The following is a 19,650-nucleotide window of genomic DNA, read 5'->3' on the forward strand; positions in this document are numbered from 1 at the left end:
CCAGCTAGAGACCTGCTTCACGCATGATACATCATTTTGGCTAGGGCCCATGGGACTGCAGGAGAAAAGTGGGAACCTGTAAAAAATAAAAAAGCTCAAAGGAAAACAAATGAATTATGGATGTAATCGAAATTTGGGGAGCTCCCCCTTGGGCAGATGAATCCTGTCCCATCCCTTCTCTTGAACCCATAGCCCATGTTACATCAAGCTACCCACTTCCAATGGCCACAAAACCCGAGGTCTCACTCCCATAACATGCCAGGGAACCCAAAAGGTTTTTATTGACACGTCACTGAAAAGCGAGATACAACACGGCAACGTTCCTTTTTTTTTTTTTTTTTAAATGTTTATTCATTGTTTGAGAGAGACAGAGCATGTGTGGGGGAAGGGCAGAGAGAGAGGGAGGCACAGAATCTGAAGCAGGCTCCAGGCTCTGAGCTGTCAGCACAGAGCCCGATGCGGGGCTTGAACCCACGGACCGTGAGATCGTGACCAGAGCTGAAGTCGGACGCTTAACCCACTGAGCCACCCAGGTGCCCCAACACAGCAAAATTTCTATTCTGTTCCCCAAAGTATAACTCCCGGCCACCACTACATCATCTTTTTTGCCTCGTTCCCTTTTCTCTCTTGCCACAAAGCCTCACAGATACCCTCTATCTTTCTGATAAATTCAGATCTGGCGAGCTCTGTCCGATAATAACCTGGAAAGGAGCCATCACTCCCTACTCCTGCTTAGAAAGCAATTTGGTGACTTTTTTTTTTTTTCTTAATTCTCACTTGTGCCTCTTGGGAGACAAAGTTTGAAAGCAAAGAAGCTTACCAAAAAGTCTGCTCAACAGAAAAAAAGTTTTATTTGGTGGTCATGGGGAATGAGAGAAAACACAGGAAATCCTGTTAGCAATTAAAGAGGCTTCTTTGTTTTCTGTCCATTTTACATAACGGTGCCTTTCCAAACACAGAGGGGCCTCGGGGAAGTAAAAGGAAGTAGGGGCGGGCTTCATGTGAAGGTACCCGAGAGTCTAGAAGGGAGGCCACGTGCCCCGTGCTGCAGGGGCCCATAATTTCTGTCCCCTTGCTGCCCCCCGCTGGCTCTTTCTCTCAACTGTCATCCTTAGCTTCCTGTGACCATCCATGGCTGTCAGAGTCTATGGAATCTTCCAGATGGTGCCCTCCACCTCTGATGACTATCTCTCAGTTCAAATCTCCAAAGACACTGTCGACTGGCTCCACTCAGCGTGTGGATTTCTTCCCCGTAGCATGAGTCCAGCCCTGGTCCTATCAGCTGGCTCTAGGAGCAGGCAGAGTCCTGCGTTTCAAACAGAAGCGAGGCCGTAGGCGAGGTCTTTCTTTCACACGATACGTGGCCCATGAGGCGATGAACAGCATCTCCGTTACCCTGGCAGTTGATGAGTGAATTAAGAAAGAAACGTTGCACCGTTTCAAAAGCCAACATAGCGTGGAAGAAGATAGTAAGCGTTGCTTTATTTTTGTTTTTTTTCACATCACGTCCTTCTTGGTGATCTCTCGGACTTTTGACTATTGCACGGAGGAAGTGAAGCTGCGGAGTCCCTAGAGTGGAAGGCATTAGAACCTGATCTGAGTGGTCGCAAACAGAAATTACCGGAAGCAAGTATAGCTAATGCTACATGGTAGCTCCTTGGGTTCCTTGGTTGCCGAGAATCGTATTTACCATTTGGGGGAGCAGGAAAAGTTGGTCGTACGAGGCCGGTAGTTTGCATGCAATGTCTACACTGCAGGGCACATAGTGAGAACGCAAGTTCTGAGTCCCACTTCCTATGTGAAGTCTTCCCCAACTAGACTGAATGGATCACTCTTTTCTCGGACCACACTCCCATAATTTGGCTTTATTCGTCTTTTAACAGCCAGGTATTTTATTCTTTCGTTTCCCCGTCTCATCTGTGAAGACCCACCTGACTCACCAAGGAAAGAGACAGTTTCTTTATTGTGTTTTTTTTTTTTTTTTTTTAGAATAGTAAGCAAGGAGTCCATGCTTACAAAATACATAAATAACACGTAGCATTGAGGAAATTAATAGACTTACAGGTTGAAAGAAGCATGAGTTGAAGCTTACTGAATGAAAGATTCGATACTATTCATTATTTACACATTTTCAGTTTGAAAACATTTTCTGTTTTACTTGCCTTGTGGCTGGAAGTGATTTGCCTCTCATCACTTGGCTCAGTTTCCTCAGTTAAAAAATAAAAGGAGGAAAAAAGTCATACCTATCTACTGTGGCTGCTGTTGTGAAGATAAGACGGCATTCGTGAAAAACTTATGACAAGTGAGGGATGGAAAAGGCACGTCAAATTGTTGATCACCTCATCTCATACGGTACCTCTGTCTTCAGGCTGCGAGCCTTGCTTGTATCAGATATGCATAGTATGTGTCCGTTTTCATACTAAAGTGTGAAGGACTCCCACTGGATTAGGGTTCGCATTAAGCACATTTCATTATAGAACTGGTTGTAACATCTATGCCCATGAATGCCTTAATAATGGCAATCACTCTGCCTATGGCTCTTTCTCAGGTTGGAACACGAGCAAGGAAGGGCCTGATGGGGCCCTGAAGCCTTAGTCTTCAGATAGCGAGCGCCAGGGATGGAGGGTGCAGGGGGAGGCCCAGCGAGCTGCAACCACTTACCTGAGAGTCGACCCAAACAGGAGGCACAACTTAGCTCATTCTCAGATCCTGTCTACTGACCCCTTTTCCCTTATGTTCTTGCACCCTCAGTAAATATTCCTCCCCCGGGTGGGCTTTTCCACCCCCGAAGTCACACACTTCAGACTGCTTTAACAAAGGCCCAGAGCATCTTCGACTTTTTTACTTTATGAAACATGTGAACTCGTTCCTTTGTGTCCGCATTATACCAGATACAATTTTTAATTATAGAGCCATGTCTAAATGTCTCAAGATCTCTTAATATTAATTTGAGATTTTCATAACACAAGACAGACACTGAAAAAGCATGCACGCTATACGTCGTAGGCATGCAATACAGACTCTCTCGGGCCCTACGAACGTGGGGACAGGACCAGCAGGGAGCCACATAGCTGTCCTCTGTCCCTGCTGACTAAACACAGATTGCCAGGCACTTAAACAAAAATAACATGAATGGGGGGGGGGTCTATGAAATTCCAGTCAGTCTATTTCCTTCACAAGGTATAAGATGTGAGATAATTAAAATACCGCGTGTGAGGGACAGCTTTTGACTTAAAAAGAAGTAATCCGGCAAGTTTAACCAGAAAAGCAATTACTACTCATCTGTTGCCTCTTCTTCCTGGAAATTTAACTTATGCATGAGCTGATACTCGTTTTATGTATTTTACTGAGAAAACGGGGACAATTAAAATTTTTTGAAATCAATAAAACGTAAAACCCAATAACATAAATAGGTTTTCGCGAATATCCAGGAAGTCATTAAAGCAATCTATGTTTTATGCATTACGTTAAACATTCTACAATTCTTCGGGATGATTTAGGTTCTGGGTAGTAAAAAGAATTTGCGTTTTTTTTTTTAATTGACATGGGTTCCCTTTCCTATCTCTTTCAGGAATGACCAGCCAAACAAGTAAGCTTCCTGTCCGGCGTGTGTGATGGGCAAGGTGGGCCAGACCACCCTTGACCTGGATGTGCTCTCAGAGACACTGCACGTTAGTGAAGTTTCCTCCAGGCTGAGCCACGGACCTGCGTGACGTACGAGCTCGTAGCAGATGCGGCCCCGACTCCGTGCTCCGACGGAGCTACGCGTGACACAGCTGGACGCGACGGATGCACCACGGACGGGGGCCGGAGAACGACGGTCTGCGTCTAGGCTGTCTCACCAACTAGCTGCGTTTTGTTGGAGCTCGGGTTTTATGAAATGAAAGGGCGGAGCAAAATTACCTCCAGAGCTAGATCCTGTTTTAAAATACTACGGATGTAGTAGGGGGGCGCCCAGGTGGCTTCGTCGGCTGAGCGTCCGGCTCTTGGTTTTGGCTCAGGTCATCAACTCACAGTTTGCGGGTTCGAGCCCCGCGTCGAGATCTGCACTGACAGCGCAGAGCCTGCTTGGGATTCTCTCTCTCTCCTTCCCCGGCTTGTGCACTTTTGCTCTCTCAAAATAAATGAATAAATGAATAAATAATATATACACATGTGTGTGTGCGTGTATATACATACACGCACACACACTCACACACACTGCGTATTAGCAACAGAGGCCTGTCTGTGACAGGAGGCACCAGGCACGTTCACAGGAGACGACAGGAATTGACGGTCAGGATTAGAGGAGCTGGGAATTCTGCCAGAGCCACAGGCTCAGGAACAGGCAGAGGGACGAGAGCAGGTGGAAAGGCACGAAACTGAAGCCACAACGGCAAACTGGAGAGTGAGACAGGCACCCAAGAGTTAGGACGGAGACCTCGTCCGCTGAATTCGTGCACCGAAGGGGTGACGACGGAGAAAGGGCAGGACAAGCCTTGCTTGCGTTGGGGGCGTCCATGGTGGCTTGCGGGTCGGTGGCTGAGCCAGTCATTCAGGGAAGGCTTCCCGCGGAAAGGGAGGCGCCGACGAAGCCGTGTGCGGAAATCCAGGAGGAAAACCCCCTGGCCCGTGAAGAGGAGGAGGTGGCTGCTTAATTCCAGAGATGTGCAGACCGAGGAAAAGTGCGGCAAGAGGATGAACTGCCTGGGGAGGCGGGAGCTCTGCTGTCCACAGAAGAAGGGCAGGGAGGCGTGGGAAAGACACGGGAGGCATCCCGGCGGGGGTCAGAAGGCAGAGGAAGAAAGAGACCTTCCAGATTTAACAGGCTGTGCCTTAACAAATGGGCATTTGGAGAATGGGACACACTGGGGAGGGGAGAACAGGGGACCGGGAGGAGACGGAAGCGACTGGACATCACAGGAGAGAGAAGCTGGCAGGTGTAACAACATCCTGGAGAGGGCAGGGGGGAGGAAGGCTGAAGCACCGATGGAAGGCGCAACCTGGGCTGACCATTCCTTCCTGGATGCGGTCTCAAAGTGCAGAGGGGTAACACGTGTCCAACTAAAGATGTGAGAAAATAAAGTGAAGAGTAAGTCTAGTGACTGCCCTGTCATTCTAGAAACTTCTCTGTCACTGGTTCCAGGGCCACAGTGAGCAAAGTCCCCAAACTACTGATTCTAAAGCCTGGGCATTGAATTGACTAATGGAAAAGATGAGCGGGGTCCCACTCCCCGGGACGGCTGGGTCACAGTTGTGTCAAAGCAGCTATGACACACATAAGTACATCTCTGGGCAAAACACAGAACAAGCAATCTGACAGCTGGGAAAACAACCCAAATTAGCAGATTCTGGAGAGGGCAGAGTTTGAGGCACGTGCCACAGGTGGAAAGTGAGGGGGGGAACGTCTAGAAATAAGAAAATCAGGGGTGGGGAGTACCTGAGTGGCTCAATCAGTTAAGCGTCTGACTTCGGCTCAGGTCATGATCTTGCGGTCTGTGAGTTCGAGCCCCGCATCGGGCTCGGAGCCTGGAGCCTGCTTCGGATCCTGTATCTCCCTCTCTCTCTCTGCCCCTCCCCCCACTCATGGTCACTCGCACTCTCTCTCTCTCTCTCTCTCAAGAATAAACTTTAAAAAAATTTTTAAAAAGAAAGAAAATCAGTAAGAGAGCCAGAAATTCTGTGTTCAAACGGCACCCAAATCTCTGGTGGCCCCTGAGCTGTGCGGGATTAGGGAGGGTCCGGGCGGCCTAGATAATGATCAAAGAACACAACTTACATGGAAGCTGCTCCCCCACTTAGCGGCTCACTAAAAATTAATAACCAGACACTCTTCAGAGAAACATAACAGAATCCCTCCACTCGAATTCACAACGGAGAAAATTCAAGATCAGTCAACATACAAAGAAGTAGGAAAATGTGACCCATCCTTTTTTTTTTTAAATGTTTATTTATTTTGAGAGAGTGAGCAAGTAGGGGAGGGGCAGAGAGAGACGGAGAGGCAGAATCCCAAGCAGGCTCTGAGTTCAGCGCACAGCTGGACACGGGGCTTGATCTCACAACCGCCAGACCAGGACCTGAGCCGAAACCAAGAGCCGGACGCCCAACCGACTGAGCCACCCGGGCGCCCCTCAAGAAAGTAGTGCGATCAACCCAGACCAGTCCCAAGGTGGCCCAGATGTCAGAATCAGAAGACAGGGATTTTAACATGTCGCAATGAGGCCCGTTACTTACAGGGAAAAAGTACTTATGGTGAATGAAAGGGTAGCACTCTAAGCTGGAAAAACAGAAACTCTGAAGAAAGCACAAAGTAAAATTTCCAGAATTAAAAATACAACATCCGAAATAAACCGCTGGGCGTGCCAACCATAAGGATGGAGAAGCCAGGGGGAAGCGTGGCTTGAATGTGAGAACAGAGCAGCAGAAACCAGCGAACGCAAAGAAGACAGAAGAAACGGGCAAAAAGCAGGAACCGTCTCTGAGACCCGCAGCATCACACAAAGTGTCTGACATATGAATAACTGTCACTCCAGCAGCCCAGGGACAGGAGGGAAGAAACACCTCATTTCACCAGATGCTCTGAACGTGAAGATTCAAGAGGATCTATGAACCCTAACTAGATAAATAGGAAGAAAACCATGTCCAGGCGTCTGACACCCAAATACTACAAACCAAAGAGAAAATCTCGAAAGGACACAGAGAAAAGTGGCACGTTGCATTCAAGGGACAATGAATCAAATGGCTATCCACTTCTGAGGAGGGGGAAAAAAAAAATTCAAGACCAGAATTCAGTGGAAAGCTCTTTCAAGCACTGAAAGAGAAACCGAAATCTTACCAACCCAGGATTCTCTGACCAGAAAAAAAACAGCTCTTAGAATGAAGGCAAAATAAAAATGCAGGAGGGTCTAGCCGGTATTCTTTCACAAAAACGCCCTCCTACTGAACTAAAATGGCTCAGTTTAGAGGCTTTATTTTTTGAACATCCTAAAGGAAAAATGACAGAGACCCAAGCCACACTGAGCCTACCTATCCCTGAGTGAGTTAAGCACTAGAAATAGAAAGGAAATGTAAGTAGGGAATAGGAAATTAAATTCATCAAAAAGAACTTCAAACACTTGGATTATCATTAGCTGGAAACCCTGGGGGTTTCGGAGGTGTCAGGTGGGACCGCCCCCTGTCCCCATACCCGGAGGGCAGGGAGAGAGGGTCCACACCAGGCTTGTGGTGGGGCCACCAGATGGCAGATCTCCACACCCTCCTGACAGAATCCCACAGGTTTACAGGAGCCTTAACAAGGCGGGGTCACCTGTGCCACCTGGACGGTCTCAAGGACACCTCGCTCTCTCGAGGCTGAGACCTTGGAACCACCTGTGGGAACGGTGGGCACATTCGGAGGACCCGGCAGGGAGTCTGGCTCCAGGGTCAACCTGAGGTCCCGTCCTGTCGCTGACCTCCCGCAACAGTTATAAACATGCCTCTCGTGAAACAGTCGAGATGAGAGCTTTAAATACCACACTGGGTCTCGTTTATCAGTAAACGAGTGTTTTAAATACGAGTTTATTTTCCTCAAAATAGGCCTGACCTTAAAATTTTAACTCACCCTGTATCAGCAGGAATAGCTTTTATGTCCCATCACTTGTACGTTTCAAAAGGCAATGAAGAAAAGTTTAAGTGCCGGTGAAGGTAATAAGCTACAACTGTCGAAAAGATTTAATGACGATCTTTTTTTAAGAAGACAACAAATTAAAGAATAATTCTGGAATACGTGAACTACGGCATATCAAAGTTTAAACTGTCCGTTCTGCGACACTGAGTAACCAATGCCTTTACCAGGGAAGACTTTAGTGTCTTTGAGAATAAGAAACGCAAGCATTTTATGTAAATAATAAAACCGTGGCTCTTTTTATAGAGGTTATATTGGATTTTGATAAATCTTTGTACAATGGTACATAAGTTTTCAAAACCAAAATTTTAAACGTTCATATTGTTTAGTAATGTTATCACAAAATATACCCATTAAGCACTCAAAAATAAAAAAAACACCTCATAATACATCATGACTATAGAAGACTTAAGTGGAAAATATAGCAAAAATACGAGTCATTCCTTCTAATTCCGAGTTAATCATGCTTAATAGTTTGGTATATTTCCTGACTATCTTTTCAGATATTTCTATGTAATTCAGTATCATAAAATGTATACCATTTTGTATCTAGAAAGAAAGAAGAAAACACCATAAATTTCCAGAAAGTGTCACCCTCCAGCAAGCCCCTGGGGACACAACCGCCACCATGGAAACACTCAATGTGGGCTGCTTGACCAGCCATTCGACATGGTCACGTCTCAAGTCTACAGAACAGCCCAAGCTGTTGGCCAGTGCTTGCTTGACCAGTATTTGGTGAATACCAGTCACGGTGCCCAACACCAGACCCACATGGCAGGTACAAGTGCATAATCCCACAGGGACATTTTAATTCCCCAGCCCCGTGTGATCATGGCTCCTGGGGCGGTGTGCTCAGGAGGTAACTGTCGTGGTTACCGCTGTGATCCTTAGCAGCCATGAGTCACTGGTTACCGGGGGTGGGGGGGGGGGGGGAGGCATCCCCCCGACATAATCAGCAACAAGGAAACAGAAGCGAAGGCTAAACCCAGCCACTGAGCAGGGACCCTACAAGACAAAGACGACAAATGCTTCCCAAGAACAAACCATAACAATGTGTCCAATCGGAATAGCTGGGACTGAGGCGAGGGAGTGAATCAACACAAAAGTGAGTTCTGCGGAGAGGGTGAGGCCCTTCTTCCCGGAAAGCCTCCCACATGGGACCCTCAGGACAGCAGGTAAAATGGAAACAAGCATATTTCAAACTTCTCATAAAACGCACTGATATTATCCAGTTTTGCATTTAGGCAGAAACCATGGCAGCCTAAGTCCCACGTGACCCGTCTTACTTTCTGGTTGACTGTCGACCCCCTGCTCCGTGCGTGTGCCTCGTTCACTCCACACTCACTCGCTCGTCACCCGGTTAATTCTGTCTCCAGCGCTGCCCCATCACTGCAGCAACCCTCGTCCACAACCACACACCATACACCTGCATACTTCTCGGGCAGATGACAACTTCAGTGGATTCTCCTTTGAGGAAGGGACCCGGAAGGGAGTTGGAATTTTTTCCTCCCAGCAGATGGACAGTAGGCCATGGGGACCACCAGAAAGGTCAAAGCACGAGGAGCAGGTATGACAACGGCTTCACTCCAGAGGGTGAAGGCAATCTTTAAATCTCTATTCGGCGTTCTCAGTTCTCAGAACTTAATCGGAGTTGACCCAGTTTGTTAAGTGAGCGGCTGACCATGACTGTTCACTGAATCAGCGGAACTCAACGGACCCGCTAGGTGCTCCCTTGTGACGAACAGGTCTCCTACTACATCCTGAATGGTTGCCCACTTCCCAGTGTTGAACACTTCCCAGAACATTTTATTGGTGTCAGTACCTTGCAATCCAATTCTGCCAAGAAGCCACTTTCACACTGGAACCAAAGGCATCTTTTAAAAGAAATTACCGAATGATCTTCCGAACTCCACAGATGTCTCTACCACATACTCACCGGTGCGAGAAACTTGATGGTTTTTCATTTACAATCTTCTAATATCAGCTACTACGTATTAAAGAGACATTTCCTATTGATATTAAATAAAGTAAATGTGAAAAGTGTAACTGCTCGAATCATCGTTAATGAGCATGGAGATCAGAGGTATGGCCCGCTGATTGAAATACAGCACCCAGATCTGCCTGGAGTACAAAACGCTGGCTATCGCTCGATTGATGGAAAGGCATTCGGTCTCACTCCTCATCGTACATAACTCAACAGACCAGGGGTTCCTTCATCCACCAAATGAACCCAACTCCTCACATGTGCAGTTTCCAACAAATACCACCATCTTCTACTAACGTGCTGCCCAAACAGGTGTAACAAACAGGAGACAAAAGACCAGAGCACAGTAAGGAATCTTCCTTGCAAACTAACTGCGACCTGAGGTGAGCCTCCAGCGAGTACGAGAAGAGTCGCGCTGGCCGTGGCCACGCAGGGGCTGTGCGGCACACACAGGGTGGAGCAGGGGGCCTCTGTGGCCGTCTGTCTCTCCGCGCGGGCAAGCACACCCTTCCCACGTCTGGTCCCTGCAGGCTCTGCGCGACGAGGGAGCCTCTGCAGCAATTTCTCACCGCTGCTTGTTCTCCCTTCTCCGAACGCCAGGTGATTTCCTGGAAATCTTTCCAGGCACGCGTGGCCCATTAAAGTTAATTAAGCACGTGTCCGTGACACCTAGGAGAGCGCGCGCCCCGCGGAGCCCAAAGCGCCGCCCGGAAGCGCTCTGCCCAAGGGTCACACGCTGACCCCCGAGGCCCTGCCTCCCACCGCTGACCTTCCCTGACCCCCGGAAAACTCTGCGATCTGGGGGGGAAATCTGCATGTGCCCGCGAGCCGCCGCACCCGGAGCCAGCGCCCCAGGCTCTCCGTGCCCCGGGAAGCCCGGGCAGGTGCGCCGGCCCCACTGTGGGCTCCGCTCCGGGACGCGCCACCTGTTCTCGCAATCCCCGCCCCCGGCGGCCCCCTAGACGCCAGGACCCCGCCCCGCGGCCGGGATGCGGAGGGACCCCGAGGCCCGGGATCCGCAAGCCCGCGGGGGTCCGCTCGCCCGGCCTCCCCCTGCGCCCCGCCCGAGCGCCCCCCTTCGCGGTCCCTTACCTTGTGGCCTTTCCCCGGGGGACACCTGACGTTATTGGAGGCTCCCGCCGTTTGATTCATGTCCGGAGCAAGTTGGGGGCCCGCCGCTCTACCTTGCAAACTTCCCGGGCGCAGGAGGGCGGCCCGGAGCGCGTCTCCGGGAGCCGAGGGGGTCCTGCCCTCCAGCCGCGTCGGAGGCGGGCGGCGAGTCGGCGGGCCGCAGGTGTCCGCGGGGCTGCACGCCGCACGGGAGAAGCCGCTGCCGGGACCCGGGAGGGAGCGAGGCCGGCGGCTGCGGGGACGCTCCGCGCGGCGCTGCTTTCCCGGGCGGCGGTCCGCGGCTCAGGACCGGGAGGCCGCGCGGACCCACGGGCGCTCCGAGGACGGGCGCGGAGGTACGTGTCCGGCGGGTGGGACCGCGGGAGCGTGGCCGCCGCGCGCCCTGACGCCCCCTCCCCCCCGGGCGGAGCCTCGGCGGCGGGCACCTCGCGGGGGCGCCTTCCGCACGCCGCCGGCCTCCGAGCGCACCCGGCACCTCCGAGGGCCGGCGCCCGCTCCCGCCGCCCAGGCTCCCCGGGATGGTCGGGAGGGGGCACGCGAGGCTCCGCCGGGCGCCCCCGCTCGGGCGAAGGCCGGGAACGGAGGGACGGGCTCCGGGCCGCCCGGCTCGGTCCCCGCCGCCGCGTGCGTCTGGGTCCGCTGGCCCCGGGCCGGGTCGGGGGAAGGCGGGCCGGGTCGGGGGAAGGCGGCCCTGGGCGCCCACGCCTTTCTGCAGCCCGACCCGAGTGTTTGCAGCGTGCCCGGGGTTCCTGTCTCTCTGGCCCTGGCTGTCGCGCTCGCTCTCTCTCTTTTCCTTTGGCGCCTGTGAAGTCATGATCTAATTAGGCAGCGTTGGGGTAGAGGTGGAAAACTGACCCTTGGGAACTAGGAAAAACAAACCCGGAAAGAACAGCTGTACCACGAAGACCGCATTGCAACATTTTACAGACTCTCAAGTCTGAATAGTGGACCCAGAGCCTATTGGCGCCCGGCTGTAGCATTTAGCCAAATCTTGGTCGGTTTGTTTGTTTGGTTGGTGGGTTGGTTTTTCTGGACTTATCCAGGTAGAGATACTGCGGTTTGAATATTCTGGAAGGAAAATCAAGTGGCATAATTCAGTTTCTGTTTCCCGGCCCCACAACCTTAGTTTCATCACCTACAAAGTGAGGGAAGGAGTTGGCTTCTGCTGGGAGAGCCAGCCCGGAACTTGCTCCTTCCCTCGTGTTGGGTTCCCAACAGAAAGAAGCACATCCCTTTGCGGTGCCCCTTTAAGAGGAAAAGGATTTCGCTCTCAGGTGTTACTGGTGCTCATCGTTTCGGCCGAGTCCCCAAATAGGAATAAGGCCCATGTGGTAGAGTCCGTTATCCCCTTTCATGGTTTTTGCCCCGTGAAGAAGTTCAAAGACGAACTCGTGAGGTTTCGGTCCCAGGGATGGGGAGGCATGTGCTGGGCATCCGTGTGTGTGGCAGTGGACGGGGCGTGTGGTGAAGGCACGTGTCGTACGGAGTCTTGGCTTTGCCCTGCCTGGCAAACGTCCTTGGGGAGGTTCTCTCTTGGTGGTTTTACGGCTGGGAGGGAGGCACTAGAGTGCCAAATTCCGGTGACGACCCTGAGACCCCGAAGTATTGATGCGTAGAAGGTGCTTAGGCACAGGAACAGGCATTCAGCAAATGGCAGGTGTCGCTGACAGCCTGGAACATTGGGAGCTGACATTGGGAGCGCTTAATAACTCAGAGACAGTCTGTCATTTCCATCGTTTCTGGACGTGGAATCCACAAGGGTGGGCATCCCGTGAGTGTGGCCCGCGGACTTCCTCGCCCTGGCGCTAGTCCACTCTCAGCTTCTAGCGGTTTATCAAAAATGACCGCTGACCTGTTCCTCCCTGTTCCTGTCCCAGGGTTTCTGCTCTGGGTTAGCAGATCTACCCTTCTTGTGCAGGCCCCTGGGGAGCTGTGTGTGCCCTGGGACCTCCCCTCTCTTCTGGGTCCAAGAATCATCACTGATTTCCACTTATTCAGGTGTTTCTTGCTGTGAGGCTGGGAGCAATGGCTTCTGAGCCCTTCACAGTTTGCGGCTGAACCCAGAAGGCCATGTGTTTTCCGTCTCAGTTTCCCTATTCCCTTCTTGTTTAATAACCATTCACTCAATGTATCTCTCTTCTCTCATACTGTAAGTAGCAAGAAAACCCAGGTGGTACCTTCCACGCTGCTCAGAAATCCCTCTAGCTAAATAACTGCGTTTATTAGGTAACATTAGAAAAGCTCTTCTGTTTCCACAGAACTGCAGGCTACAGTCTCGCGAAGCGTCCTGCCGTTTCGTAATCAGCATGGCACTTCCAAGTGGGATCGTTGGGAGTCATTTCAGAAGCAGCCTGCTGCAACTCCCATCACTCCTTTTTCATGATGAATATGCAGGCTAGATAATGCAATGTCCTGTGGCCAGCTCTGCCAATATGTCATACTTTTTTGACACTAAAATTTGGAGCTTACGGATCCGGCAGTGTTTATCAGTGCTCCGTGTTTCAGTCCCGGTTGAGCATTACCATGCAATAGATCCCACTATGTCAGGCTCAAGGAAGCAGGTAAGAGGGACATGAGCAGAAGCTTCCTGATTCTCTCCTCGCCTCCACAGCTGCCCCCTCCCCACCTTCCCCTCCTCCCTTCTCTCTGGACACCAGCAGGCTCTGTCCTTGCTAGTCTAACAGGATCATTGCCGCCTTCCCGGTCCCCGGTCCCCCATCTTCTGATGGCCCTCAGGTCAGAGCAAACACTGCCCACCCCAGACGAGTGTGACCGGGGAGTTCTCAAAAGTAGAAGCGGAACAATTAGGCGATGATTCCCAACTTCCTTCCTCCCAGAAATGAGGAAATCCGCACGTTGAGTATGATGTAGGTTTTGCAAAGTTAACCTCAGCCACACATCGTTTGCTTCATTCAGCTACAGTTTCCTTGTTCAACAGTTGTATATTTTGCTCTTTTCATAAGTTCAATGAGGAACGGAAAAGCACACCAGTGCTGATATTTGAGAGCTAAGGAGGGGGCGGGGCATCTGCGAGTAACACTCGGGTTCCTGCCAACTTGTTCCAGAGAATAAGCAGTGCTGTCACTGTTAGGCCACCCATGCTTGAGTTGATAGATACATCAGATTAAGGTGGCGATCCCTCGTTTCTGATATTACGATTGAATGTTTACAGATCTCCAGCTGTCCTTCCCACGGTACCAAGCCGGCTGCCGAACACCCACAACAAAAAAGTTACATTTGTGCCTCGTAGGTCTACTGGTTGAAATGCATATCTGTAGTAATCTCTTTCAGAAAAGCGGGGTGGTTTTGGTCGAACCCCATGCGATGCACACTCACATCCCGTCTTTACAGCAGAGGGAGGCGGGAGCAAAAGGCAGGGACATTTGTAACGTGTGGCAGAAATGCTGGCCACCTCACCTGTAGCCCTGGATCTGAGGAAGGAGTGAACTGACCTGTTGTAGATCATTCTCCTCAGTCTGGAAGGACGACTGAGAGTGCATGCAGGGTAATGAAGCTTTTCCCGTGGCGCACAGGTACCACTTCCGTAATTAATTTAGTATTAACATTCGTTAGTATTCATCGGACACCCACTGAACGATCGGTGGGCACTCGGTAAAGCTGTTGTTTCTACACAACACTCGTTAACAACCACATGTGTGTCACCCTGGCATCCAGGGCAGTTCTGGAACGCTCCAAGATGCATACCATGAGGAAAATGCCAGCAGCTGTCGGCACGTGACTTGAAAGCTCCGTGCTCCCAGGAGCTGTGCCTTCCTGACCTTCTTACCTGTGCAGGTACACGGAGCCCTCTTTACAAGTCCGTCTAGCCGAACTTGCCATTTGATTGCTTTGGCACTTTCAGCCACGTATTGAAAACCACTTGGTGGGGAGCCTGGGTGGCTCCGTCGGTTAAGTGTCCGACTTTGGCTCAGGTTGTGATCTCGTGGTCCGTGGGTTCAAGCCCCGCGTCCGGCTCTGTGCTGACAGCACCAAGCCCGGAGCCTGCTTCGGATTCTGTGTCTCCTCCTCTCTCTACCCTTCTCGTGCTCTCTCTCTCTCTCTCAAAAATAAACATTAAAAAAAATTAAACAAGTTGATGATACAACCCTAGGCTGTGAGGTAATCCAAGATGGCTTTTGGCAAATAATGCCCGCCAATTAGAAGCTGTTGTAGACATCCTGTGGTCCAGAATCTGTTCTTCAGCGGGAGGCTTATGTCGTTGTACCTGTGACCGGTGCCTACAGTGTGTCCCACGCTGGCTGGGGATGCTGGCTTACTGCGATGCTGGCTCTGCTTCTGTTTGAAACTCTACTGGCCCGTACCTTGTTTTCTCACCCCGGGTGTATTGAGTTTTCCCAAGCCCTGTTATTTAACTTTTAAATAGTCCTCTTGGGGCACCTGGCTGGCTCAGTCAATAGGGCATGCAACTCTCCGGGTTGTAAGTTCAAGCCCCGTGCTGGGTATAGAGATTACTTAATAAAATCTTTAAAAATAACGAAAATAGTTTTTGGAGCGCCTGGGTGGCTCATTCGGTTAAGTGTCTGACTTCGGCTCAGACCACGATCTCACAGTTCGTGGGTTCAAGCCCCGCATTAGGCTCTGTGCTGACAGCTGGAGCCTGGAGCCTGCTTGGGATTCTGTGTCTCCCTCTCTCTCTGTACCTCCCCTGCTTGTCCTCTGTCTCTCTCTGTCTCTCAAAAATAAGTAAGCATTAAAAAAATTTTTTTTTAATGAATAATAAAAGTAGTCTTCTCAATGCATGTCATAAAGAAAGGGAAAAGGGCTATTAAAATCTTGTGTGGGTACTGATCAGAATAAATGCAACTCCTTGGCTGCAAAGAAAGGCGACTGTCCCAAGGTGTCTGTATCTTGTTGAAAGAGTGAGCAGCTGGGGGTATGTGAGGGTCCACAGTATTTTCACTTCGTTAAAGCTGCCACACAGAGCAAATCCTGACTGTGCTCTGTCTAAGTGGCCTTGATGCTGGAGGGAGGGATGTAGAGTGGGGCCAGGTGGGTCTCCATTGTCTACCTACCAATGGTGCCCCGCCCGTATCTTGTTGGCCCTTTCTGTCCCGAATTTCTGGCCGCAAGCACCTGTGTCGACTGGACTCTGGGTGTGTGGGAGGCTGGATGTGCCTTGGAACTCACGCCCCTGCTGGCAACCCTAAATAGCTGACCAGGGGACTTGCAGATTAGTACCCCTGGCCCTCAGCCCAGGATGCAATGCTCCGGGGTGTGTCTCCGAGTCAGTCCCCCACGCCCGTGCTGGCGATCAGACTAAGTGCACCTGCTCTTAAGTAGGTCGTGCAGTAGCCAGGAGAAAGCCCCGGCCCACCTCCAGCTGCAGGGGGCATCGGCCCGACAGGGCCCCCTGCTGTGGTTTGGAATCCTACTGCACTTGTGTGGAGGTCACGGCCCCTCCTCCCAGCCAGTAAGGACAGCCTCGGGGATGGTCAGGGAGGCCTGCCTGGGCCTGGGGCCGCACCAATGGCCAGCCACCAGTCACAGACTCCGGGAAGGACATCTGTAGACGCTAAAGGCCCCCAGGCTTCTCTCCCTCGCTCCTCCACTGCGATCAGACTCGAGTGGTGGTCTGGAAGTTTTCAGGGCCCCTCCTGCATTTCCCCTCTCACGGGCATTTTCTTTTCACGTTTATTACCAAAGTGGGGTCTGTTTCTTGAGGAGTGGGGCTGATACCTCCTCGTGGTGTCTCCAGAATCATCTTCCGGTGGGACTGCTTGTGTGCGAGGAGCCTGGAGTTAGAGCCTGTATCTACCAGGAACCTTGGAACTAAGACTCCCCAGCTACAGCCTTGGGTTAGTTGAATCGTGTTCTAAGATCACGTGGCAGCTCTTACCAGAAGAGGCCATGGAGGGGATATAGCCCAACGCTCTCGTGTTTCACATGAAGACCGAGCGCAACAAGTTCATCTCTCAGTCGCCGCACAGCTAAGAGGAAGGGAAGATTGTTCCAGATAATCATTGGTAGCTTAAGTATGATCCATTGATGCTCTGTGCTATGAAAGAGATCATTCCAAATCATTCCAAACAACCGATACCAGGGCAACTCAACGGGGTGCCTGGCGGCTCAGTTGGCTGAGCGTCTGACATTGACTCAGGTCATGGTCTCACGGTTTGTGAGTTGGAGCCCCGCGTCCAGCACTGTGCTGATGGTGTGGAGCCTGCTTGGGATTCTGTCTCTCCCTGTCTCTCTGCCCCTCCCCTGCTCACACTCTCTCTGTAAAAATAAGTAAGAAAACATTTTAAAAAGAAAAGCAGTCAATTGGCAGTTTCTGTCAACGGCATTGACAAATCCTGGAGAGGCAAGATGTAAATCCCAAGCACACGGCTGCAGAGCACAGGCCCTGCTGAGTGCGTGTGTGTGCGTGTGTGCACGTGTGTGTGCGCGCGCGGGCCAGGATCCAGAGTCTGTGGGGGTAAAAGAGTGTGCTCACCTGTGCGCGACTGTTTTCGGCATGTGTTTAGAAGTTGCTGTGAATGAGAGAGTCAAAGGAGTCAGTGTGTGTTTTCTCCGGAAAGTGTATGCCATCAGCTCACCTACTCAACGGTAAGGCTGTGTGAATTGTTTTGACATTTGTACCGGGGACAGAATAGGAAATTTTGGAAGCCGGTGCTCTGTTCCGTCTCCCTGCTTTAAATAAACCATGCAGCTGCGATTAAGCGAATGCCTCCCTACCGCCATTTGCCTTGACTAATAAAATCCCCAGTCATAATTCAGTTGTATTGGTCTGACGATGTGGCACTCCTGAAAATATATGGGCGCCTTTTTCATTGATCGTGCGCAGTTAATTCAGCATACCGAATTATTATTTCTAAATTCCATAAAAGATGCATATGACAAAGTCCATTCTCCAGGTTTTGCTGTTTTAATTAGATGTTGAAACCATGCCGGCTAAATTTAGCAAAGTGACACTGAGTAGTGCCCATTTCTTTTGCAGCGGTGTTTCTTCATCTCTACCCCTTGTAGATGCCAACTCTTGTATTCCCAGCTGCCCCTTTCCCCGGCTCTGTGTTGCAGACACGCATGCTTCTGACATTTCGGAACAGCCTCTTTCGTCCGTTCTGGCAATCGCCCTCGGCCCCCTCCTTCCGAAAACCCAGATACATGGTCAGCTCATCAGCATGGCCAGCATAGTTAGGGCACACACTTCTATTGACTCCAGTATGTTAATTCCGCAGAAATTTATTTTTTTAATTTTGTGACGTTTTATTTATTTTTGAGAGAGAGAGAAAGAGCGTGCGTGGAGGAGGGGCAGAGAGAGAGGGAGACACAGAATCCGAAGCGGGCTCCAGGCTCCGAGCTGTCAGCACAGAGCCTGACATGGGGCCTGAACCCACAAACCAGGAGAACACGACCTGAGCCAAAGCCGGACGCTCAACCGACTGAGCCACGCAGGTGCCCCAACTCCCCCCAAATTTATATCCAAATATGATATCAACGGCCAATATACATAGGTCAAATGTGACTTTGGACTTAAAGAATCTGCTTATCTTAAGGTAATTGCCACTATAGTCTCTGGAAGAACTGAAGATTTTCAGTGTGGGGAAATAAAACACTGCTCTATATCACACCTACTTCTCAGGAAAATAAATGAATTATTTTTTTTTTTTAAAAGTCACTGAGGTCCTTTCTGGCGATAATGGTAGAATCTGGCTGGACTCCTAGTCCAGTTAATGATTTTCAAGCTATATTCTAAAGCTTCATTAGATGGTACCTCGCTAATTTGGCAAAATCTGGGCTGGTTTACTTTTGTGTTCTTTACCAAGGAAGGGGTTGACTAAGCAAATCACTAGTGCAAACAAAACTGAACTCCTTAAGAGAAAAAATTGTTTTCAAGCATCTCAGTCACCTCACATATAACATAAAATTTACCATTTTAGAATCTTAAAATGTACAACTCAGTGGCATTAACTGCATTCACGATGTCGTGCAAACTTTCCAGCAGTGATCACGCCAGATTGAGATCCCATCCTTTTTTTAAAATTTTTTAATGTTTATTTTTATTTTTGAAAGAGAGAAACAGAGACAGAGTGCATGCAGGGGAGGGGCAGACAGAGAGGGAGACACTGAATCCAAAGCAGGCTCCAGGCTCTGAGCTGTCAGCACAGAGCTGGACGCAGGGCTCGAACTGCGAGATCATGACCCGAGCTGAAGCCAGACGCTTAACCGACTGAGCCACCCAGGCGCCCTGAGATCCCATCCTTCTTATTGTAAAGACCCTTATTTCCAAGCTCGCAAGGGTGCCCACCGCAGCAGTGTTTGTAATGATGAGGAGCTGAGAACAATCCCTACGCTCTTTCCTGGGAGAGCGGGTGAGGACACTGTGGGTGCACCAGGAGTGCTGTGCCGTCAGGAAACAGAGCTGGCCTCCCGTGGGGATCTGGACTCCTCAGTCAGAGGCTGGTCCAAGGTTCCAGTTAATGGCTGATGCAGGACTGGAACCTGAGGCATCACTGATGTGGTTACACATCATTGCCACAAAAGTAGTTTAGCCTAACAAAGCTCCTTCACTCCGTCCAAGTCTTCTGTGGGCCGCACGGTGACTCGGGGCCTCAGCCAGTTTCACTTTGCTGCTCTGTCGTCTCACCGTGTGGTTGCTCACTCCTGGGGGACGGGAAGCTGCCTGGCTACATATGCACGGGGTCATTGCCTCCTCGCAGAGGGGAGTTTTCACCCCGCTCAGAGTCCCCTGGCCAGAATTAGTCCTGTGGATCTAACTGGTCACAAGAGGGTTGGGGACTGTCGCTTCTGCGGGCCCTGCAAGGACATGACCGCACCTCAGTGCTAATATGGGATGGCTCCCAGAGCAGGAATCTGAAATCTCAGCCTGGGGCCCTTCTTGCTTAATTGTGCCACTTTCTGGTTACATATC

At 50.7% G+C, this 19,650-nt stretch overlaps 1 protein-coding gene across 1 annotated transcript in view; it reads right to left on the reverse strand.

Moving 5' to 3' along the window:
* DPP6 (dipeptidyl peptidase like 6) overlaps positions 1-10,911 on the reverse strand; it is a 949,260-nt gene extending 938,349 nt beyond the window's left edge. The window contains exon 1 of the mRNA XM_086685604.1: positions 10,719-10,911. Coding sequence (XP_086541730.1) covers positions 10,719-10,778 — 60 coding nt within the window. The 5' untranslated portion in view covers positions 10,779-10,911. The remainder of the gene's footprint in view (positions 1-10,718) is intronic.
* Between the last annotated feature and the right edge of the window lie 8,739 nt (positions 10,912-19,650).

Source organism: Puma concolor, chromosome A2, assembly GCF_028749965.1.
Source record: "Puma concolor isolate L17-30 chromosome A2, mPumCon1.1.hap2, whole genome shotgun sequence".
NCBI classification, from domain to species: domain Eukaryota; kingdom Metazoa; phylum Chordata; class Mammalia; order Carnivora; family Felidae; genus Puma; species Puma concolor.